This window comes from Caretta caretta, chromosome 1, assembly GCF_965140235.1.
Source record: "Caretta caretta isolate rCarCar2 chromosome 1, rCarCar1.hap1, whole genome shotgun sequence".
NCBI classification, from domain to species: domain Eukaryota; kingdom Metazoa; phylum Chordata; order Testudines; family Cheloniidae; genus Caretta; species Caretta caretta.
In genome coordinates, this window is record NC_134206.1 from 133,409,854 (window position 1) to 133,434,423 (window position 24,570).

The window sequence follows — 24,570 nt, forward strand, 5'->3', positions numbered from 1 at the left end:
CCAAAGCCTGTACACAGTCTCTGAGGACCAGGAGCTCCTTGCACCGAATGCACACCTGTGCCACCTGCCCATAGAACAGGTAATCATACATGCTGCATTGGGTGCAATAAACTGGGTAGCTCCCACTCTGTTGCTGGATGCCTGCCTGCATTCTCTATTTACTCCTGCAGCTCGTTTCTTTGCTCTTGTTTTGTTTTTATCAGGGGGTGTTTTTTCGCTTAAGTTTAAAGAAGATTAAGGAATATTAAATGTACGTAGCCCCCCTCTATCCTCCCCCCCGACTCGCCCTGTAAACTCCCATGCAAAACTCGCCTGTTCTCTAGCTCCTCCGGTCCCTCAGGAGCAGGCTTTTTAAAGCCCTGACCTTTCTGAGTAGCCCCGCCCCCGGTTAAGGGTTGATGAGTGCCAAAGAGCTTAGGGATCAAAGCCTCGTTCAGAAGCTCTCAACCTTGCCTAGCAGGCCAGGAGAGCCCAGGTAATGTCAACAACATTTCTAAGTGACATTCCTATACTGGACATTTGCCACTTGGCCATCTGTGCATACTTTTACAACCCAGTATTTCATTACTGCCGTATCCAGATCAGATGCAAACTTTGAGAAGGCAACCCTGCAGTCAATTCAAAGCCCCACCTCCTATGAGTACTACTTGTGAATCACCTGAGTAGAATACATGGCTGCATCTTCTCGAAGATGCAGCCATGCCTGTAACTGTTTGTTCTTCGACATGTGATATAGGGGACCCACCCTCCATCTCCTCTGCATTGGTGTATGTGTTCTGACATTCATGTGAAGGAACTGAAGGGGTTGGGGTGACACTGCCCTTATATGGCAAGGGGAGAGGCTATGGCGTCAGGGTGTACGTGCCCCCATATGGGTACTGCTAGTCAAAGTACTCTAGGTCTGATGTGCTGGGTGTGCACACACCTAAGTAGAATACAGGGCTGCATCATATCTCAAAGAATAAGAGTTACAGGTAGGTAACCATTTTTTCTCCTTTAGTTCAAGTAGTAGGCCTTATGCTCAGTCCTGCAAAATACTGAGGGTGCTTCCCATCTCAACGGGAGCGTTCAGTTAAGTGTCTAGTGGAACCTTACAACAGGAAGTTATGAGTGCTTGTGGTAGTGGCATAGAGGCTATCATGAAGTTCACAAGTAGCTACCGTTTTGTTACAGGAATTTACTTTTCTGTAGAGAACAGGTAAAGAAACATGTAAGGAAGAAATGTGTTTGCTGAGACATACACTATGTTACTGTGCAAATAGAAGACGGACTGGTAGATTGTGGAAAGATTTAAAAATAAAGATCTAAAACTATTTTCACACATCAAGTAGATTAGGGAATAGCAATTAGATACTGATCACTAGGAAATATTTACTGAAGTTCAAAAATCCAAACATACCCCTTTTGTGAATATGCTGTGTAATTTATCATTTAAATGTGAATCACTAATCAAAAACTTATAAAGCAGCCCAGCCCCAGAGAGCTGCTGCTCCAACAAATAAAAATCAGTATATTTATAACATAATATATTGTGTGAAAACCAAATACATTCATTAAAATGAGGAAAGACCAAAAGAACAAGGGCCAATTCTCATCATACAGAAAAAGCTCAGAGAAGGAGAGCTTTTAGGCATATTTTAAAAGTTGATGAGCTGACCTGGGTAAACCTGCAGGAGGTGAGGCAATTTCCACACCTCAGGGTCACCACAGTAAAAGTTCCGGTTAACAATGAACATAAGCTGTGAGAATGGAACCCTTAAATGGCAGATGGTGTCAGGGCAAAGATACTTTCCAGGATGAGGGTCACAGAGACAGCCATGAACATAGCCACATACCTCAATTAAGGGCTTAAAATCTGTAAAAACACAGAGGAGGTAAGAAATAGGATTGCACAGTGGATTGATAATAAGCTACTGTGTCTTTCATTTCACGGACACATGTTCAGATTCAACCCAAGTCAGCAGTAATTAAACTTCAGTATGGGCTGTCTGGTGATCTTGAAATAGTGGTTTATGTTCTATTCCTTGATGTCCCTATTATAAAACCCACTATTTCAGTGGGTATTAATTGGACCCTTGCTGGCATTCTGAGAAGAGAGGCCAAGCATTAAAAGTATATAGATATTGAGATTTCTCATTCCTTTGTGTGGATCATCAAGCTCAGGACCAAAGTACAATGATGAGGTAGTGTGGAGTATTACTGAACTGCTGGTACCTTCTATGAACAAACATGACTTTTGTCAACAGGATTGCCAATCTGGCACCTTTCTAAGGGCTTGTCTACATTACCCGCTGGATTGACGGGCAGTGATCGATCCAGCGGGGATCAATTTATCGCGTCTAGTCTAGACGTAATAAATCGACCGCCGAGCGCTCTCCCATCGACTCCGGTACTCCACCGGAGCGAGAAGCAGAAGCGGAGTTGATGGGGGAGCGTCAGCCGTCAATTTACCACAGTGAAAACACCACTGTAAGTAGATCTAAGTTTGTCAACTTCAGCTACGTCACGATCCCCACCCTCTCCAGTGTAGACCAGGCCTGAGACACTCAATTATTTTTTTAAAAAAAATTAAGAACAGCAGAACACAGAACATATGGAACTTTCTGATATGGAATGTAATTTTGCAGCTGAAAATTGTTGCTTAATCAGAGAATGCCTATACTATGGGGGTTGCTGTAGCTGGGGTGGAAACCTCACTCACATTAGGAAGCCCCTGTTTCACTTGTTCATAACTTTCTGAAAATATATTCCTTGTTGCTGAAAACTTTCAAGGCTTGATCTAAGCCCCAAAATGATTTCTTGGAGGGTGGAAAGGAGGATATTGGAAGAAAATCAGTTTTTGAGAGGAAAAATATATATATTTTTCACAACTGCTTGTAGGAATATAGCATATATGAAAGATGACTGTGAAGCTCTCAACGCGTACCCAGGGATGGGAGGGCCCCTCACCACCATCTGCCTTTAGCATGAGGCAGTCTTGTCTGTGCATGCTGCAGATCAGCTTCCTGAATCCACCAGCCTCTGGCAGCACAAGTACTACCTTTCAGGCCTCTGCAGACCTGACTCTCTCTGTACAGGCATTCATAGGCACACACCAAACCCCCAATCCTCAGAGCGTGCCCTACACTGTCCAGCCCCTCTTACAGTGAAGGCACCCAGAATTACCAGGCCTCCTATTCCCAAAAGAACAGAACACACCAGCTTGTAAAATTCAGCTTGGAATGGTGATAGCCTGTTGTAAATGAGACAATATTCGATATACATGTCAACAGATAGGGGAGTAAACATTTCTTGTCTGGCAGAAAACCTATTTTTCATCTTTGCAGGTGAGCACTACCTTACAGACTTGAAGAACATATTTCAGCACACATACTAACTCCTTACTTAGTATTTGTACACACATTTCACAGGGATATCAATGACCAGGGTGACACCAGCTGTTGTTTGAAATCTCTCATGACATTCTTTGGTGAACTAGAACATACATACCAGAATCAGGAGATTCCCATAGACTCTCTGCTTTGTCAGCTGACATTAACATATTCTTGGGTCACAATGAGAATAAATTATGTCATATGAAATACTGAGTTCAAGCAGCAATGAGGATAACATCCTGAGGAAAGAGATGAAACTTCTATTCTTTGTTCATGAAGTTCAAATACATGCCTTATCCTGCAAATGCATAAGCATAGGGTTGCATATATGAACAGCTCCATTGGTATAAATGAATAAAGTAATGGACATGTGTATGTAAAACTCATCAGTGTGAGATTTTTCCTCACTATAAGAAAATGTAATGTAATCATAATTAATAACTATATATTGGGTTTCTTTTAACATTAACAGTACAACAATAATAATAATTAATAATAATATAATTAATAATAAATATATTGGGTTTCTTTTCAGTGCTCCTGTGATTATCTTCTTGGCTAATTTGCTTGCATGAGGACTGATGAAGATCTTGAGGCAATGTTTTCTCTATTTAAAAGAATTACCCTCCAACTAGTTGGCGTTTCTTTGGGCTCTCTCGGCTGGATTTTATCCTGTATTATAACAAGGCATGCAGAGTGGAGGCTGTGGCTTGTGAATAATACCACCATCTTCTCCTCTGGTATTGCCCATGTGGGAATCTGGAAAATCTGCTTTCCCCCAAACTTAAAAATCTCCAGTGATTATGATATAGTGTGCTGTCACGAATTCAATTTCAATGAAAACTTTTTCCCTGTGGAAATGTTCCTTGCCCAGATCCTCCTGCTCATTGCTACTTTCTTGGGAGGATTAGGAATATTTTTCACTTTCTTATCGCCATGGCACTTTTATATGGGAACAATGCGCAAAACTCAGGCTATCTGCTTGTTTCTAGCTGGAGGGATCTTATATATAATTGCAGGTCTCTGTGTCTTAGTCCCAGTGAGCTGGAATTTCTATTCGGTAGCAAACAATAGCAGCATCCCCTTTCCTCCTTCTTTCCACCTGCCCTCTGGCCCAGTAGCACAGAGAATTGGGATTGCTATTCCTATGGGGATCTCATCTGGCCTCATGTTGCTTATAAGTGGGCTCTTTTCCCTCTGTATCAGACCTCCTGTGACATCAATTAGGGTAAACCCTATGAACCCAAGATCTTAACTATCAGCCTAAAGAGACACAAAACATTCCAGAAAGCGTTTTCCAGAAACTCTTTGGATAATTGAATCAGACAAATATAAATAAAGTTGAGGGTTAGTTCTTACAAAAATAAAGCCATGACTTCTATTAATTGTCAAATATTCCCAAGGCTTTGTCAATAATATCAACAGATGTTTCACTCTACCACTGATAAATGTTGGTATCTTCTCTGTGTGTGTAAACTTCACTCACCTACTAAAATATTTAAGAAACAGGCATTCAACTGTTCACTGTTAATGTGTTCATTTAATGGAGTTGCATAAGTAAGCCCCTGACACTGTAACACATTTTGAGACTATATCTTCTAAGAATAGAAATTCCTGGTGTGCTTGTTATCATCATCAATTTTGTATTTGTTATTTATACAATGCCATTGGCGTGAATGGTGAAGACAAACAAAATGATAGTGTGGCAAGAAAATGGTTTACAACAGTGAAAGAGCATGAAATGTGCTTAAAGTAATATTCATATATTAGCTTCACTTTGGATTGATTTTTTAAATCAAAAGTTAGGGTTTGTGGATGGTGTTTGTCCAAAGTGAAGGTTGAGTTTGCAGGTTCAATGACAGAAACTTGGCTAGCTGGTGGGTCTTTAGAATTGCTTTGAAGAGTGAGGGTGTATTGCATACTAGATAGAAGATTGCATGGGACAAGGCACAGAGCCATGTGTGAAAAAAGGAAATTAAACAAACTCTCAGGAATTGTGTGCCAACTAGAAGACTTTTATAACTAGCTTCATTAACTGTCATTGATATAAGGTAGCAGGGATTCTTATACTTACGCTTTGTCTACACCCAAACTTTCACTCATTTATTTAAAGGTGTGTTTTAAAACTGATTTAGCTAATTCAGTGCAAGTTTACATGCAGACAGGTCCATAGTTAAACGCTTCTTGCATATTACTAAAATTTTACCAAATGAAGTTGTATCGTATTGTCTGTGACAGAGGTCTTACCTATTGTCCTATCCTGTATACAGTAGACGTTTCTGGGCCTGACTGTCATTTACAGTAAGTCCCTTGTTAAACAGGCTGCATTGGGCCTCTTATTTACATTTGGGCAGTGTAAAGAGGCCTTAACATAAATAAGAATCAGGCTTTTCTCTTTTTAATATTATTATGGGCTGCATTAAATCTTGTTGTTATGGGTTGGGCACAACCACTGCCATTCATTCAGGATCAATGTAAAGAGGTAACTGAAGTAATAGCAGTCTCCAAACCCAAAACACAGGCACATCTCTCTTCCAAAAACAAAGGCTGCCCAGAAATCTGAATGACCCGGACGGAGGGGTTTGCTGGATACGGTTTGACTAGTGATGTGTGTATCTGTGTCTGTAAGAGAAACAGGACCCAGAGTAGCTTACTTGAAGCAACTTTTGGGTTTCTCTTTTAAAGATTGTGTGGTTTCTCCCCCTGAGTTATGGTCAGTGAGTTTTTCTGCTTTCTCTGGGCTTTTTTTTCTCTTTCTTTCTTGGACCATGCCCCGTCCCCCACACCCAGTGTAATGATGCATACACTGCCACCATGCCCAGCACGATGACATAAAGATGGAAACCCCTCCTCAATGTCCAGCATGATGATGAAAACCCCGTGCCTCCACCCACCATGATGCCACAAAGATGCAAATGCTGTCCTTATGCCCAGTGTGCTGCCTCAAATCCCTCCCCCGGGGCCAGCATAATGCTGCAAACCCTATCTCCACTCACAACGTGATTAAAGACACAAACCGCACCCCCCAGTATGATGACACAAACCCCACCTCCATGCCCCATGTGATGACATAAAAACACAATCCCCCACGCAAACACCAAGCTTAGTGACCTAATGATGCAAACTGCACCTCCACAACCCGCATGATAACACAAATCCTGCCCCTTGCTGCTCTCTAACCCTGTCCCTGTGGTTTTGGGTGGCTTTTTTAGACTAATCATGCTTGTTTCGTTGACATTTTCTGGCAATCCACAACACACAGGGGAAGAGTCTCAACCTGGACTAGCACCGTGTGTGACCCTGAGAGAAGCCTAGAAGGGCCTTATCAATCTGGTGCTAGTTAAAGAGGTTTGGGGCTGTAAGCAAAGAAACTATATCCTGTTGTTTGGTTCCTCCTGTGTTCAGGGAAACAGAATTTTATAGATCAGAGGGGTAGGATCTGTAAAAGTGGCAAAGAGTCCTGTGGCACCTTATAGACTAACAGGTATATTGGCGCATAAGCTTTCGTGGGTAAATACCCACTTCGTTGGATACATGTGATATGCATCCGACGAAGCAGGTATTCGCCCATGAAAGCTTATGCGCCAATACACCTGTTAGTCTATAAGGTGCCACAGGACTCTTTGCAGGATTTTATATATTCTTTGTAAATAAACGTTACTGCATCAAAGAAATACCTTGCGTCTTGATCAGTGGAACTGGAGTCAGAGGCACCATGTTCCCTGGAGGGACTGTTATTGAGAAGGCACAAATGGAACAGGGAACACAGGGCGTTACCCTGGAAGCATCTTGGACAGAGCAGTCCACAGGGTTTAATAAAGTTCCATATGTTGAACTTAACCTGCATTCAGCTTCACTCTTTGGTAGTGAAACACAGTGGCAGCGTCTGAGCTATGAGTTCTCTGCAGTGTAGCAGCAGGCAGCATGAGCCATGGAATTTGGTCTGAAGTGCCCAAAATACTGACAACCTTTGCAGTACCATTTGGTCATTACAGATGCCTGCACATACCAGTGGGAATGCTGTGTAGGGGTGTTTCAGAGGAGACTCACCCAAACACTGGAAGGACTGCTTGGGGTGAAAATAACTGCAGATGATAGCCCCATTGCAGGTGAAAGGAGCAATGATACAGAAGCTGAACAAGACCATGACAGAAAACTACAAACTTTTCTATAGCAATGCAGGGACAACATAAAACCTGAAAAAATGTGACTCAAACAGCATAAGGTGACATACAGTGGACATCTGCTTGCAACGGAGGGATTAAACGCAAATCCCAACAAGATCACGCCAGTCAGAGACATGACAGACCAGTGGATGTGAACTGGGCACCGTGCTTCATAGGAATGATACATTTTCTGTCCAAGTTCTGTCTACACCTGGCTGCAGTAGTGGAATCCATACACCACAAAGCAGCAGGTTCCCCACAGCAACCATTTACCATGCTGAAACAAAGGAAAATGGATGCCCCGTCTTGAAGTACTACCAGCGAAGGGAGCCACTGACACTCCAGAATGATATATCAGAGAATGGATTGGGTATAGCTCTTTTGTAGAAGCGACCGGTGTCTTATGACAGCAGAACCCTGTCACACTGAATGGGGGTAAACCCACGTAGAAAAAGAGCTTCTGGCTGTGGTATTTGGAGTGGAGTGATTCCATCAGTACAGCTATGGCCACTCAGTAATAGTGCAAACCCCTAGATCAGTGGTTCTCAACTGGCGGTCCATGGCCCCCTGGCGGTCTGCGAGCCCTTTCAGGGAGGCCTCAGGGCCCCATGGCTGAAACTTGGTGCCCCAAGCCCTAGTGCGCCCTGCAGGGCTGAAGCTGGGAGTGGGTGTGGGGCTGAAGCTGTCGGCCTCCCACTTCTGCACCCCCCCCCCCCGGTGTGAAGCCAGGAATGGTGTGGGGCTGAAGCCGGCAACCCCCGATCCCAAGCTAGGAGAGGCACAGGGATGAAACCGGCGGTCCCTCCAAGCTGAGAGCCCCAGACCTGCCCTGTGCTGAAGCTGGGAGCCATGCCCCAAGATCCATGGGCAGAGTTGGGGGGGCCCAAGGGTGTTGTCCCACCAAACTGCAGTGCCTTACCCAAAGTGGGGCAGCTCTACCCACCCACCTCCTCCTTTTCCCCCAGCCCCTCTCAGGCCCAGCCCTCTGGCCAGGTTGTAAGTGGGAAGCCAGAGCCAGGCAGTGCTGGGCAGCTGCTCCTCTGGCTGGTGGTGCAATGGAGCAGGCAGCCATGGTATTCCTTGTCTGCTGCTGGTGCCCAGGGTTGCACAGCTGGTACGAGCTGCCCAGGTGTGGGGACCCGGCTTGGGGGCTAGCAGAGCCCTCGGGGAGCAGCCATCACGGGGGAGCCCTCCTGGTGCACAGCCCCTAGCCATCCTTCTCCCTGCAACCTGAGCTACCCCCCTGTCCACACACAGCCCCTAGTTACTCCCTGCCTGCACCCTGAGCTACCTCTCTACCCGCGTGTTCCCTAGGTACCCCCTGCCTACACCCTGAGTGGTTTCAAACTTTTTGAGCTGAGTCCCGCTTTGAGTTATATTTTTGGTTGCGCCTACTGCAACCCAAACAAGCTGGGTGGCCGGCTGAGGTGAGTCGGGGGTGGAGGTGGCACTCCCTTCCCGAGCCCTGCTGTGCGGAGCTGGCCTGAGCCCTGCCAGCCCTTGCCCCCCCAAAATAGAAGTCAACTGCCTATGCCCATGGGCTCCACATCCCAGGCCTGGAGCCCTGAGTCCCTCTCACTGCCTTGGCTGGAATTTTTATAGCATGTTAAGGGGGGCCTCAGCAAGAAAAAGTTTGAGAATCTGTGCCCTAGACCACAAACCCCTAGAGACAATCAGTGCAAAGCCCCTTCTTAGTGCTCCAAAGAGACTGCAGCCCATGTTGATGCTCTCCAGTGCTGCCAAGTTGAGATCAGATATCATCCAGGACAATTACTGGTGTTAACTGACAAGTTGGCAGGGCATATATACTCACCATCAGTGAGTTGAGGGATCATGACACTGAATGCATTAGCATGCTGCACTATCTCCCAGTTTCAACAGCAAAGCTGATGGAAATCAAAGGATATGTCTACACTGCAATTAGACATCCTTGGCTGGCCCGTGCCACCTGACTCAGGCTCCCGGGGCTTAGGCTAAGGAGCTGTTTAATTGCACTGTAGACATTCTGGCTTGGGCTGCAGCCTGAGCTCTGGAACCCTCCCATTTCACAGGGTCCTAAAGCCTGGATTCCAGCCCAAGCCTGAACTTCTACACTGCAATTAAACAGCCCCTTAGCCTGAGCCCCGCAAGCCTGAGTTAGCTGGGCATGCACCAGCCATCGTTTTTTAATTGCAGGGTAGACATATCCAAAGAGGCTATGGAAAGGGACATCCAACTACAGGCAGTCAACAGAGTTATCCTCGCACAGTGGCAAGAAAACAAAAGCCAAGTACCAATAGGGGCAGAATTATATTTTCAAATTAAAGATGAGTTGAGAGTGTAGGATGAAATCATGTTTTGAGAACAGAGTAATGTAGTCCCCACCTCATTATATAGGGATGGCATGCAAAAAATACATGCCTCAAACCTTGGCATTGACAGCTGCCTTAGAAGGGATCAAGAGTAGGTTTACTGGTTGGAAATGAATACAAAACTCTGCTCCTTGATTGAAGGGTGTGACACTTGTCAGTCTTATGAAACCACTAGTAAAAAGACATTCTGTTATTCCATTAACTGCCCACACAAATATGGGAAAAGGTGGGAGCGGATTTATTTACTTTAAATGAAAAGCAGTGCTTGATTACAGTTAATTACCATTCAGTTTTTTGGAGGTTGATGCCCTGTATGACTCAAGAAGAAAATCAGTGATTGGCTAACAGAAGGCCCACTTTGTGAGGTATGGCATTCCAGACACCATATTCACTGACAACAGACCCAAATTTGCCTGGGAAGAATTCAAGGAAATTGCACGCATATGGAAGTTTGACCATCCCACTTCCTTCTTCCCAGCATACCCACAGAGTAATAGGAAGGTGGTATCAGCTGTGAAAACAACTAAGAGTCTATTGCATTAGGCTGTTTCTTTTGATTCAGACCCTTGTTAGCATTTTTGGCACACATGAAAGCCCCATCACAGGGGTGCCAAAACAGTACATTGCAGGTGCTATTGGGGCAAAGGACCAAAACCCTACTACTAGTAAGGGGAGACCTCTTGCAGCCAGAAGGATGGAGATACTACCGAGAAGAGATGACTAATAATCAGAGAAAGCAGGCACTAGACTATGACAGGTTAACCAAGGATCTACTGGCCCTGGAGATAGGCACTCCTGTGAGGATCCAGTAATTAGAGAGACACCAGAAAGAGTGAACAAGAGGGGTGCAGTGCACCCTGGTCAAAAAAGGTGATGAAGTAAGAGGGACAAGTGATCCAAAGGAACAGGAGGCCCTTATGAACCAGCAGACACAGCACCAAGAGAGAACCTACAGAGATCATCACAGACTAGAGAGACAGAGAACCATCTGGAGACCAACTCCACAGGGATGGAGGAGACTCCACAGTTATATAGTTTGTTAGAGTCAGAGACAGGTGACAGGGAGACAGAGGTCACTCCTGGTGTAGTCACCTGTTAAGGAGACCAAACTATCTCAAAGACTATGTAACCTGCTGAGTCTGTGGTAAAGATGAGACTCCAACTTGGCAATGTGGCAGGCTCAAGGGATGTGGGCTGGGAGGCCTGGGTATCAATTATTTGTTTTAAATGTTTGTAAAATAGGGAAGATATATCATGATCAGTGGAACTGGAATCAGAGGACCCATGTTCCTTGGAGGGACTGTTATTAAGCGGACACCAGGAAAACAGGGAATGTGCGGGGCTGGGTTGGAAGGAATACAGCCACATGGATAGACCAGTTTACAGGGTTCAGTAAAGTTCCACCTATTCAATTTAACCTTCATTTAGCTTCACTCTTTGCCAATGAAACTGTCACCAGTGTGAAATGCCTGCAAGCGGCATGGAAACTTTATAAAAACATCACGGTAGAGGTTCAAACTATATGTATATAGACTCATAGATTTCAAGGTCACAAGGGACCATCATGATCATCTAGTCTGACCTCCTGCACATTACAGCCACAGAACCTCACCCACCCTCTCCTGTAACAGACCCCTAACCTCTGGCTGTTTTATTGAAGTCCTCAAATCATGGTTTAAAGACTCAAGTTTACAAGGTAATCCAGATCTTCTTGTATGATATTCTGTTCCTCCTCTGTATTGGCAATACTTCCCAACTGTGTGTCAGCCATAAATTTTATTAGCATACACCCACTTTTTGTGCCAGATCAACCTGATCTCCTTTGAGAAAATAACTGATTTTTTTGACAAAGGAAATGTAGTATGTGATGGGGTGCAGCTGAGCCCTCTGTCTCACCAATCTGGGTTCTCTCTTGCACTGTGACATTCTGACAAGCTGCAAAGCCCTTCAAGTTTGCATTCACACCAACCTCCACAGAGGCAGGGACCACACCCAGCTGTGTTCACGAATGCTCTGGCCCCGCCACTCATGAACCCACAACAGAGAGGCTACAGAAGGAGGCTTTAAACACACATAAGGAAGTATTTCTTCACACACCACATAGTCATCCTGTGGAACTCATTGCCAGAGGATGTTTAAATGCCAAAAGTATAACTGGGTGCAAAAAATTAGATAAGTTCATGGAGAATAGGTCCATCAATGGCTACTAACCAAGATGGTCAAGGATGCAACCCCATGCTCTAGGAGTTGCTAAACCTCTGAAAGCCAGAAGCTGGGACCAGACACAGGGGATGGATCACTCAATAATTGCCCTGTTCTGTTCATTCCCTCTGAAGCATCTGGCACTGGCCACTGTTGGCAGACAGGATACTGGGCTAGAGGGACCATTGGTCTGACCCAATATGGCTGTTCTTATGTTCTAATATCTGACTCTATTGTCAGTTTCATCTCCTACTGGGACCAGCCCATAGCACCCTTTATTTAGCTAACTGCTTAGGTCAAAGGGGGATTTACAAAGTTGTCAGTAAATTGAGAATGAACAGAAAATCTTCCAGACCCACCTACAGATGTACAGCAGATGGGTAAATCTGAAATTAAGCATATCAACTGTTGCTACTTAGGACATAGTTTCCAGCATCTCTGTGAATTAATTGTCCAAGTTTTTAAAATGAGACATGACAATGGGTAACACAATATAATGAAGCCTTATCACCAGATTGTCTTATGTCACAGTAAATTCAATGAGATGACAATGATTTATGTAACCTTTGAAAAAACACAATATGGCTATGAATTAAGGCATTTGTAATTCTCTCACAGATATGAAGGACATGTTAGAATTGAGAATGAACAAACCGTAATACCATACAAAGAAAAATCAAATGCACAACAGTGAAGTCTAATTTTCATCAAAATGTGCTAACACACAACCAGATCTTTTTTAATGACTTAAATTAAAAAAAAAATTACAGAACTAGATGTCTGTTAGCAAATGTTGTTATTCTGTAACAAGTCAGTACCATATTATCTGTCAAGTGGATCAGCTACCTGTCGCAGTAAGTCAATATATTTCTCTACATGCAGCACAGAGTTTCCTTTCTGCCATAAGTTTTCATAGTCTTATAACCCACCAATTCATCAGATGTTTTCCCAGTGTACATGTAGAATTTTTTTACCGCAATTCTACCCATTTTTAGAAAGATACTCTTCAGGGTGGAACAAGTGTATTTGAGAAACATGATTTTGATTCTAAGGCTTTCTGTCTTCTCATCAAAAGAATTACTACCAAACATACAATCATTTCTTTTGTTAATAAAACCAAGCTATGAAATCTACTCATAGAATAATAATAGAGAAGGGGAAAAAAGAATATGTCAATGTATTAGATGTTAAGTAAAATGATACTCCCAAAGGCTAATGGTTTTAGGAAATTTAGCTGGTATTAATCAAGTTCATACATAGTCTGTCCTGTAGAAAGAAAAATGTCTTGAAACAGTGTGTGTGGTAGGAAAATGTCTGTTTAGCTCATGAGCTCTGTTGAAATAGAACTATGATTTGATCAGATGAAAGCTCCCTGCCAAAAGCAAAAATCTACCAGTCTAGCCACAGAACATAATATCACCATACTTCCAAAGGGACATGTTGTTTGGTACATTAGGATCCCAAGACTTCACCACTAAAATGTGATCCACGAAAAACAAAAGAGCCAAAGCCATGAACCTGCAAGAGAATAGAGAACTCCACCTAAAATGGACATATTTCTTTTTACAGGCTTTCCATTGCTCCCACAGAACTTCATACAGGTCTGTAGTGATCAAATAGCCAAGTGAGCTAGTGGTTACAGAAAGACATATATGAATCCATTTGGATTTCAGCAGGAAGGTGCAATAGACTGTCATAGTTTTTGCATACATTGCTCCCCAAATCCTGAACTACATATGTTTCCCATAAATGCAGCAGATAATTTTCATTTGCAAGCAAGCCTGATGACAATGTGAACAACTGAGGCAACAGTATAGTCACCAGAGAGCAAATATAGCCAACAAGGACAAGGAAGAGCCCGGAAAGTTCAGCAAAGCCAAGTCATTATCCATTTTGCTTCTGTGTTGACTCACCCTGGCTGGAATTAAACTGCATCAATGAATCATGACACAGCAGTCTTGTTGGACATAAATCCAAAAGAACACAGAGAAATTAGTTTCAGTTTGTCCTTACTTTTGAGTTCACTCCATCAAATCTCATATCAAAATGCAGCTGCTAATTAAATCACTGCAGTTGTTTTTGTTTAATGAGCTCCATATTGTTCTGTGAAACCCACTGTAATCAAATCTGGCCTAATCCATAATCTCTAAATCAGGCACTGGCTAAAATTATGCCCTAAACTTTTTACACAGTGCAGTTCATTATGTTTTTTGATGTTAACAATTTCCAGAAATATATGTTAAACCACAAGTTTATTTTTAAGTCATGTGATTGATTTACAGAGCTGGCTTTTGGGACCCATGAAACTTTTGGCGAAGGAAAGTCTTAGATTAGTAAGAGAGGCTCTTTCTAGAACAATCCCAAATTTAATGTAGTATTATTGGGTGTTCTGCTCTCTATGCATATTGACTGCAGGAGAGAAAAAGAGAGAGAAGAAAAAGTGAAGGAGAGAATAAAAGGATTGGGAATCTATTATTAATCTGTTTGGGCTCCTAAAATCTTAAAACCAGCCCTGCCTATTAGTCATATAGTATGATCTTTTATGAAGTTTTTGTAAGCCATATACTCAATGTGGGTCTTGGCATGCTGACTTTCCGCCTTCCGTTTCCTTTGTTTGGCTCTTTAGCTGCAGTTATTTCTATACTTGTTGATTTTAGCATTTCGCCTGTAGCTGAGACATACATGGTGGAAGAACTTTTTCCCTATTGAGTGCCCTCTGCATATTCCCACTCTTGAGATGTGCTGGCTGGGTTATCAGACCCTGGAACCCCAGGTAGCTGTGCCTGCCGGAGTGCTTTTCTGCCCCCGCCCACCTGGCCCTTGCTCTTGGACATTCTATGGGTGAGGCTACAAAAGGGGGATATGTTGCTTTGGTCAGTTCCTTCCAGTTGCCAGCCGCAATGGATTAAGAACTGGATGCTTCTTTCTTCAGGCCTCTGCTACTTTTTATTAAATATTTAGAAAATTTGTGGTATTAGTTAGCAATAGCATTTAAATCAGAGTAGTTTATTAGAATGTTAGGCAGTGTAGTTATCTTGGAGCATGGGTTGTGTTTTTGAAGAAACCCTGATGGCAGCTTGAGAGATTAAGAAGCCTGGTGTGACAGGCTGTGTACCCCACACAGGCCCTGATGGCAGCACCTGTGAGAGAGCAAGAGCGGGGACAGCCAGGCTTAATTGATGATGAAGCCCAGCTGAGGAGGGGCAGGGTGGTGATTATAAAGCCAGAAAGTTTGTAGCAGAAAATGGCTGTAGGGAGAGAGTCTATAGTCACTTTTTGGTGGATGGAAGAAGTAGGAAGTGGTCTAGGGAGGCAGCAAGGAGTCTGAGGGAATAGCTTTTGGCTGCCAGCTATATATATATGCTCTCAGTGGTCCAATATGATGGAATTTCTATTTTTTCATTTTGCTTTTTAAAATTTTAGGAGATTACATAAACACACACACCACTTTATTAAAAATGTTAAGATTGCAAAGTCAAGAACTCTAACATTAGGAAATTCCAGTTAAAATTGCCTATGCATATGCATTATGATAGTCTTTAATTACATGATCACATACTATTTTTTCCACAGGACACCTGCCTCATTCAGCACATACAATGGACCTGCTCTGGAGATTAATCAGGGTTATGTAGTGAAGGAGACGGTTGTGCATAGCAACCCTGTCTCATGTGTTGCGGAAGCTGGAAGATGTATTGTGAATAAAGTAAGGAACAGCAGGAAAAAGAAAAGTCTCATGGTTAAAGCAGTTGAATCCTGCCGTAGAGAACTGATTTCTATCCCTGCCTCTGGCACAGAACTCCTTTGTGATGCTTGGCAAGTCATTTAAAGCAAAATTCTGACAGGTGGCCATTAATTGTTTATTCCTCATTTTCTGGGTGCCTAATTGAGACACCTAAGGCATGATTTGCAGAAGTGCTGAACACTCACAGATTGAATACACCTGGGGGAATTCTGTGCCACTGCGCATGCACAGAATTCATGTCCCCTGCAGATTTCTTTGCTTCCCCGTAGAAAAATGACTTTGACAGGGAAGCAAAGGGAAGCTGCAAGAACAGTCATGCACCCTTCCCTAGCACCACAGGTACATCATTTCAGGCACTTGGAGCAGTCAGCAGAGAGGTAAATCACTGCTGGTAGCTCCTACCCTGTGCCAGGATCAGCTGCTAGTCCCAGCTGAGCTGGAGGCAGGGGATGGGGCTTCCTCTTCTCCTTCAAGGAGTAGATGGGACTGTGTCAGACCCACCCCCAGAAACCTCACCCTGGCTGCAGGAAGCTCAGCATCCTCCCCTGCTTCCTGCCCCCATCACTCCTTAGTCACTGGGGGAGGAGTCACTGTAGGAGGAGCTGCTTCCCTCATCTGCCCAACCCCCAAGCAACCAGACCTCCCATACCTGGACACCCCAGCCAAACCTCATCCTGTATACCCAGGCCCCACCCCACTGAACATCAACCCCTGCATATGGAGCCTCCCTGCAACCAAAGCCCCTGCCTCCAGACCCCCATCTCTGCACCCAGACCACCCACTACTGAATTCCCTGCACTCAAATCCCCACCCTGATGAGCCCCACCCTCCTGCACCACCCTGAGCCCTCCACACCCAGACCCCTTGATGAGCCCCAACCACCTTCACCTGGAAGCCCCCGTGGAGTCCCATTGCCCCTGCACTTGGAACCACCCCAATGAACCTCGGCCTGCACCCACATTGTCCCACACAGAACCTTTTCACCTCACACCTGGATCCCCCCACACTGAGCCCCTCCACACTTGGCTCCTGCCTGGTTGAGCCTGCCTGCCATGCACCTGGCACAGAGGAGCAGGGCCCTAGGGTATTTCTGGGGCAGGCCCAGCCCTTGTGCTGTGTCAGGGTTGGGTGCAGCCTCACCACTCAGTCCATGTCCCGGGGTGGGGGGTGATCTCCCACCTTTATGCAGCCAATGGCCTGTGCTCCCACTGCCATGCTGGAGCTCTGCATTTATTTATTTACAAATAAAACCTGCAGAATTTTGCAGAATTTTAAAATGTTGCGTGCAGAATTTTAATTTTTTTGGCACAAAGTGCCCGCAGGAGTAAGCTGAAGTCAACGGGAACTGTGCTTTGGACAGTTCTAAATACATTCTTTGAACTGTGAAATCTTAGGCTATAGCTATCGTAAATTGGGGCATCCAAAATTAGTGGATACTTCTAACAATTTTGGTCTTAATAGCTCTTGGCCTTAATCCCTCATCTGTAAAATAGGCATAAAAACACCACCTTACCTTATAAGGGTTTTGTGAAGATAAATTAATGCTTGTGAAGCACCCAGATAATATCATGAGGGCACAACAGAAAAGCCCTCCAGGAAATTAATAATTCAGTTTTCAGTGTTTGGATGCCATGCAATGAATAATGCATGAAGCCATGCATTGAATGATGAGGAAAAAAGAAATATTGAATAACTACCCATGCTGTGAACACCATCCATCTTTAATTCTGGCATTCCAAACTTTTGAGTGTTCGACTTTGCAACTTTACGTTTCTTTTTAATATAGGCTTTTATAATATATATGTGGCAAAAGTGGCAATAAACTGCATGATATGAATTACTGACGAATAAATAAGAAACTATCAGAAGAAAAGGTTAAACCCTAACAGACCACATAAGGACTGGCAATGACAGCAACAACATTCCAAAAGGGACTATGTAGGGTAGGCACCTTCATTTGTCTGGATGAAGTCTAGTAGAGAAGCTGTCTCAAGTTGGCAATCGGCCAGCTCCTCAATTGTTATAAACTGGTGTATCTTCAACTTCAGTGACACAAGACTAATTTGCACTTGCTGAGATTTGGCCCATTGATTAAATCTATCTGAGGGGCTCTCTTGTGTTGCACTGGAGCTGGAAAAAATTGGGATGATGGCCAGGTCTAGGAACTAGTCCATGCTTGGTAATGAGAGCAAGGAGATCCATGTGGTCTCAGGCTAGTGATACAGGATTTCCTCTGTGAAAATGAGATATTGCACCAAATTCTGCCTGAAAAAAGCATCATAAATTTAAGGACACCAGTCTCATTATACTTTTACTGAATTCCATATTGCTTTACTTAGCTGGATGTATAAAGACTGACTATTGGATGCTGATCTGACTTAGATATGGGGAGTTCCCCATGTACTCTTCCATTTATTCTGCACCAGGGCCATATGAGGATATGATTATCATGGACTGTACCAGTCTAAATGTATTACAGAAACTTGCTTGGAGCAAGTTTCCTATATTAAGGATGGAACAGCAGGATGATTTCAGAGACATTATTTTACAGTGCTGAGGGGTCTCGGAATTAATTTAAAAGATCAGTTCCTGATTTGTAAATAATTGAAAAATTGCTGGGCAATTGAAATTCACTTTTGAGGTTTGTAAAAGCATAACTGATCTCTTGATCGTATAAACCAACCTAAATCTTGATTAGGCTCATTGGAGACCAGTTGAAATTTTAAGGTTTATGTGAAATGCCTGACATAAAAACATACAAAAGGTGTGTTTTTGTTTTGTTTTAATTCTGGTATTATTGCCAGCCCGTAAGCTGTCTACATAGTTTCTGTGGGACAAGTATTTGCTAAGGGAAGCTGATGCTCAGAAGCAACACAGCACAAACATCCTTAACCTATTATCACTGAGTATTAGAAATTCCTTGCACGCATCCTGCTTCTGGCAAAGAGCTGTACCACAGTCACTGATACCAAGGATTGACTTGGTTTCTGAGGCTTTTGTTTACTTAAAAGAACAGTGCCCTCCTAGCTGGTGAGACAGAGCTGTCCGCATAAAAACCAGAACAAAATACCAAGCAATGTTAGGTAAGAAAATCCATTCTGTATATTGGATATGAACGTAATGCTTCTATAAAAATAGAAGTTGTGATTGTTCTTAACCAGGCATACTGGGGAGTCTGGGGAGGAATTCTCCCTCCAGAAGGTGAACTTCCATTGCATGCATCTGATGAAGTGGGCTTTAGCCCACGAAAGCTTATGCCCAAATAAATTTGTTAGTCTCTAAGGTGCCACAAGTACTCCTCATTCCTTTTTCTCACTGAGTGCTTCCTGGGATAGTGCCGCTTCACATCACCCCCACAATGGATCTGTGACTAAAAGGCACAATTGAGGCTTTTAGTCCTCAACTCGTGCTTTAAAGATTTCAAGGAGCAGAGAATCCTCCAACAAGTGACCTGTGCCCCATGCTACAGAGGAAGGCAAAAAACCTCCAGGGCCTCTTCCAATCTGCCCTAGAGGAAAATTCCTTCCCGACCCCAAATATGGCGATCAGCTAAACCCTGAGCATATGGGCAAGATTCACCAGCCAGATACCCAGGAAAGAATTTTCTGTAGTAACTCAGATCCCACCCCATCTAACATCCCATCACAGACCATTGGGCCTATTTACCATGAATATTTAAAGATCAATTAATTACCAAAATCATGTTATCCCATCATACCATCTCCTCCATAAACTTATCGAGTTTAATCTTAAAGCCAGATAGGTCTTTTGCCCCCACTGCTTCCCTTGGAAGGCTATTCCAAAACTTCACTCCTCTGCTGGTTAGAAAGTTTGGTCTAATTTCAAGTCTAAACTTCCCAATGACCAATTTATATCCATTTGTTCTTGTGTCCACATTGGTACTGAGCTTAAATAATTCCTCTCCCCCTCTGGTATTTATCCCTCTGATATATTTATAGAAAACAATCATATCTCCCCCTCAACCTTCTTTTAGTTAGGCTAAACAAGCCAAGCTCCTTGAGTCTCCTTTCATAAGACAGCAAAAGGAAAAGGAGTACTTGTGGCACGTTAGAGACTAACCGATTTATTTGAGCATAAGCTTTCATGAGCTACAGCTCACTTCATCGGATGTGATAAAGCTTATGCTCAAATAAATTGGTTAGTCTCTAAGGTGCCACAAGTACTCCTTTTCTTTTTGCAAATACAGACTAACACGGCTGTTACTCTGACACCATTCATAAGACAGGTTTTCCATTCCTCAGATCATCCTAGTAGCCCTTCTCTGTACTTGTTCCAGTTTGAATTCATCCTTCTTAAACATGGGAGACCAGAACTGCACACAGTATTCCAGGTGAGGTCTCACCAGTGCCTTGTATAATGGTACTAAAACCTCCTTATCTCTACTGGAAATACCTCGCCTGATGCATCCCAAGACCGCATTAGCTTTTTTCACGGCCATATCACATTGGCGGCTCACAGTCATCCTATGATCAACCAATCTGCCAAGGTGCTTCTCCTCCTCCATTACTTCTAATTGATGCGTCCCCAGCTTATAACTAAAATTCTTGTTATTAATGCCTAAATGCATAACCTTACACTTCTCCCTATTAAATTTCATCCTATTACTATTACTCCAGTTTACAAGGTCATCCAAATCTTCCTGTATGATATCCCGGTCCTTCTCTAAATTGGCAATACCTCCCAGGTTTGTATCATCTGCAATGTGACAGCTCAGAGGATAACAGGATCCTAGAGAGAGATTTAAAACTGGACACTTACAGACCTTTATTTTCTTCTCTCCAGCATAGCTGTAAATACCGTTAAAATTTTGTTGCAAACAGCTGCTGCTGATGACACTATAAAAAGGCAGATAAAATAACCATAGCCTGGAAAAGCTTGTGAACATGCCTGTGTGGAATTGTTACCTGGGAATCTATGCTATCTGCCCATTGGTCATGATAGGAAAGTGATCACTTCAGCCAGACTGATGGAACTGAGGAACAGATTTCTCCCTCCACTGATCTGTAAACACATTCCCAGGTGCTTTATAGCATGTTTGATTATTAGAATCACAAAATACATAACTAGTGAGCATTATTTTCACACTATTAAACCAAAAATGCATTTCTTTAAACAGGAAAAATATTTTCTTCTGAGCATTCATTCTACTGCAGCCAAAACATCTTTGAATTAAAAGGGAAAGTGAACCATAATCATGTGATTGTAACACAAAAGCAGCTTGCTTTCCACAGCAAACATCTCACATTGGAACACATATCTCTCCAGTAATGTCAGTTTGAGAACAAGCAGCAGAGTGTTGGTGAGGGAAACAGGAATCGTGGCGTGAACTAGAATTGTGCTAGAGACCCTGCACAGAATCTCCATGAGGCCCTTCACTTAGGAAGGTCCCTGTTTATATATTTTTTAAAATAATCCCTAAAGAGAAAGAAAAATCAATGTATTCATTTTACAAATAACTTCTAGAAACAAACCAGTCTGTGAACCTTTACATGAGAGCTTAATGTGATCCACCTATGTACTGAATGAGGAAGAGCAGAGAAGTGGCAATAATGGAGTCTCCTGACCACTGGGTGGTGCTGTTAGTGTGCATAATTCAAGGATCAAAGAAGAAACAAGTGATACCCTCTTTGGACCCTAACATAGTTCTCCGCAGTTACAGAGAACTGTTTCTGTTTCTGCAATCCTTAAAGTTCGCTGGACTCTCACTGGGGTTTCTTCTGTAGAATCAAAAAAGAATGAAAACTTCTGTCATGTATACATTTCTCAGAAGGAAAGAGTTCTTACCCACGCCTATTAGTAGCTAGCTGGGAAAGCAGTTATGTGAAATGGCCCTTAAGTTTGCAAATAGGACAATTGGTGAGGTGGGCACCAACATTCCTCATAAGGACAAAGGTGGAAGAGCAGTTGTCCTGGATGGGTGGGTGTGTGAATGGGTGGGAGGTTCAGTGCTGTGAGAGCCAATTTTCAAAATCAAAAACTGGTTTTGTGGCAACATTTTTTAGGGTCACAAAGTCTCTCGTCTCTGATCTGCTCTGCCTGGATCAGGAAAGCTCCACTTGGAACAACAAAGCAGATCAAAGAAAGGCTCAGGTCTACCTCTTCCACTGATAACCATAGAAGGAGGGAAAACAAGTAACCAGAGGTCTGCTAGGTGCCCACCTCTTGACCTTCAAACACCCCTTTGGGGCCTGAGCAGGACTTATGCACTGACTAAACTTGTTCATCCCATATAGCTACACTGTAGAAATTTGAATAAATGAATTAAGATTGCAACGTTGTTGCCTGACAAGTTATGACAAGCTTAGGCCTTGAACAATGGCTGGTATGAAACATATTCTCACTGTGTCACGGGAGTGAAACAGGATAGTAAGAAACCTCTGATAGGAATATATTGGGAGAAAACATTTCATAGTTATAAAAATCTAAAATGTTTTGATTGATAAATGAAAAAAACTGGGGGCATTTCAGTCTCTTGAGACACCAAGATGTTAAATGAAAAACTGGGCCTGTCCTAGTAAATTGAGCTGTATGGTTTCTTTAGTGAGCAGTTTTACATTAACTTGAACAATACTTTATTTGGAGATAGTATGAAAATGGCCAGCAAGGACTGCAAGACAGGAAGTAAGATTGCCTTTATCCCTATCCTCCCAGAGAAGAGTGAGTGAGAGCTAAGGGTTATACAGAGGAACAGAGGATTTAAAAACACAGAGGCAACTCCCAAGTATGGCTGTCTGCTCATGGTAACTCATCTACACAAAAAGTCTGCTATGATTATTTAAGGATGAACTTTACTAACTCCTGTAAATTTCACAACTTTCCTATCTGCAGTTATATCCATGTTAGTAAGCAGATGAGTTTAGAGAGAGATCATGTACTGTTGTTTCTGCCTAATTTGGTTTCTTTACAATATTTTGTTGAATTATTTTCACTTTTAAGTTACCATCTAATAAATGCTATACATTAAGAGCTTTCCGACTACACTGTATTTCATAGTATTACCTTTCAGGTGTGCATTACGAAAAGGGTCACTGTAAAAGCCAGTCTACACCCTCCCTAGGCTTCAGAGCCTAAGCCTCAAGTCAAAGCACTGTCTACACTCCTATTTTTAGAATGCTAGCATGAGCCCCACTAGCCCATGTCTATTGACCCAGGCTGTATAGATCTACCCTAAGGCTGTAATTTACAGAGGTGGTGTCAGATTCTGGATTCTCAAATAAGTGTATGTGCAATTTTGTGAGAAAAAATAATTGTGGACACATTTTCTTACACTTGAACATTTAAATACCCGATTTGCACTCACATAAAGGCTAACTGCAGTTTCAATCCCTGTGCTCATTACAGTGCAGGGACTGCTCTTTCTGGGTGCCCCATAGGCACTGTCTTGTACAGCAGGCTGCATCATCCATGCACACTCCTGCATGCACATCTAGGAGCTTGCGGGAGGAACTGCACCTCCCTGAGGAGGTGCAACTCTCAAGGTGGATAATATTTTAATGGTAAATTGTCTCAATCCTGTTCTGAAAGAACCATCTCAAAAGTGAGGGTAATTTAGTCGCAAAAATCATTCATTCCTACCCTCTGCTGAAGATGTCAATTGAGTAACATTGATGATTTTCTAAATGTTGATATTTAGTTACTAAGGAGTAGCCCACCAAACAGTAGTTGGGTGACAGCTTGCTGTCTTTTCCTGAGCTGGATTTGAACCAATGACACAGAGGTAAAAGGCTCCATATCCCATTGAAAGTAATATTTGCATGAGAGAAAAGAGGAAATAAAATACAAATAGCAGAAAAACAATAGATCCTTTCCCTTTATCCTCCTGGCTATAGGATCAGCAGGACTTGAACCTGGGCCTGCTTGACAACCAACATCCCCAAACTGCCACCCACCAGCAGCTGTAACTCAGGCACACTCTGTGATCCACAATCTGCAGAGGTTCTAGGTCATGGGAAGTTCCACACTGAGTGACCCGATAGTGATTTTAGTGATCCCTGTTGGTTCCTTGGCCCTTCATAAACCCATGGAGCTTAGCAGGAAGTGTCCAGGCAACAGTGAGTATCCCTAGCTAGCTATTACACGTGCCCTGCTTCTCTGTTCCTGAACTCCTGATAGTGACCCTCAGGCCTGACTCTGGCTCTTGGCTTAACTCCTGACTCTGGCTTGATCCATAGCTTGTCTTTTGACCCCAGTACTGGCTCTGACCTCTGGCTTCAGTTCTGGAATCCAAAGCTCATTCCACTCGTCCTGAGACTGACCTTGGTTGCACTGGTCAGCTTCAAATCCACCACTACAACAACAATAGATCTCTATCTTATGAGCTCTTCACACCACTGTGTCCCTTCCTCTCTCTAAGTTGCTGATGAAGACTGGCTAGATTTCTCTTCACTCAAATTCCTCCTTAATAAAACAACCTTCTCCAATGAAAGCTTTCATGTCAACTCAGATTCAGACCTGCCAACCATAGAAATTTTTCCCACAGACCAGGGGCTTTCAGAGCCTTCTACAGGGAAATTCCATAGGCTATGGATAACACCTCCCCCCACTAGCCAGCTGCTTCTCCCCATTCCCCCACTTTCTGGAGAAAAGCAGCTAATCAAAGCTGCTCCATGTGCTGAGGGGATAGCCTGGCTGCTCAGTACAGAGGTGGGCAGAGTCTGACTTCTGGCCTGCCTCCCAGATGCAGCACTGAGCCTTTTGATCTTCCAGACAGC

General features: G+C 43.3%; 1 protein-coding gene across 1 annotated transcript; it reads left to right on the top strand.

Annotated features, from left to right (window-relative positions):
* Positions 1 to 3,945: 3,945 nt before the first annotated feature.
* Positions 3,946 to 4,629, top strand: LOC125629753 (claudin-34-like). The gene has a single exon (XM_048835177.2). The coding sequence runs from the start codon at positions 3,946 to 3,948 to the stop codon at positions 4,627 to 4,629; it is 684 nt and encodes a 227-aa protein (XP_048691134.2).
* Positions 4,630 to 24,570: the final 19,941 nt, after the last annotated feature.

Coding starts and splice junctions, on each gene's coding strand:
- LOC125629753 (XM_048835177.2), top strand. CDS start 3,946: ATGAGGACTGATGAAGATCTTGAGGCAATGTTTTCTCTATTTAAAAGA.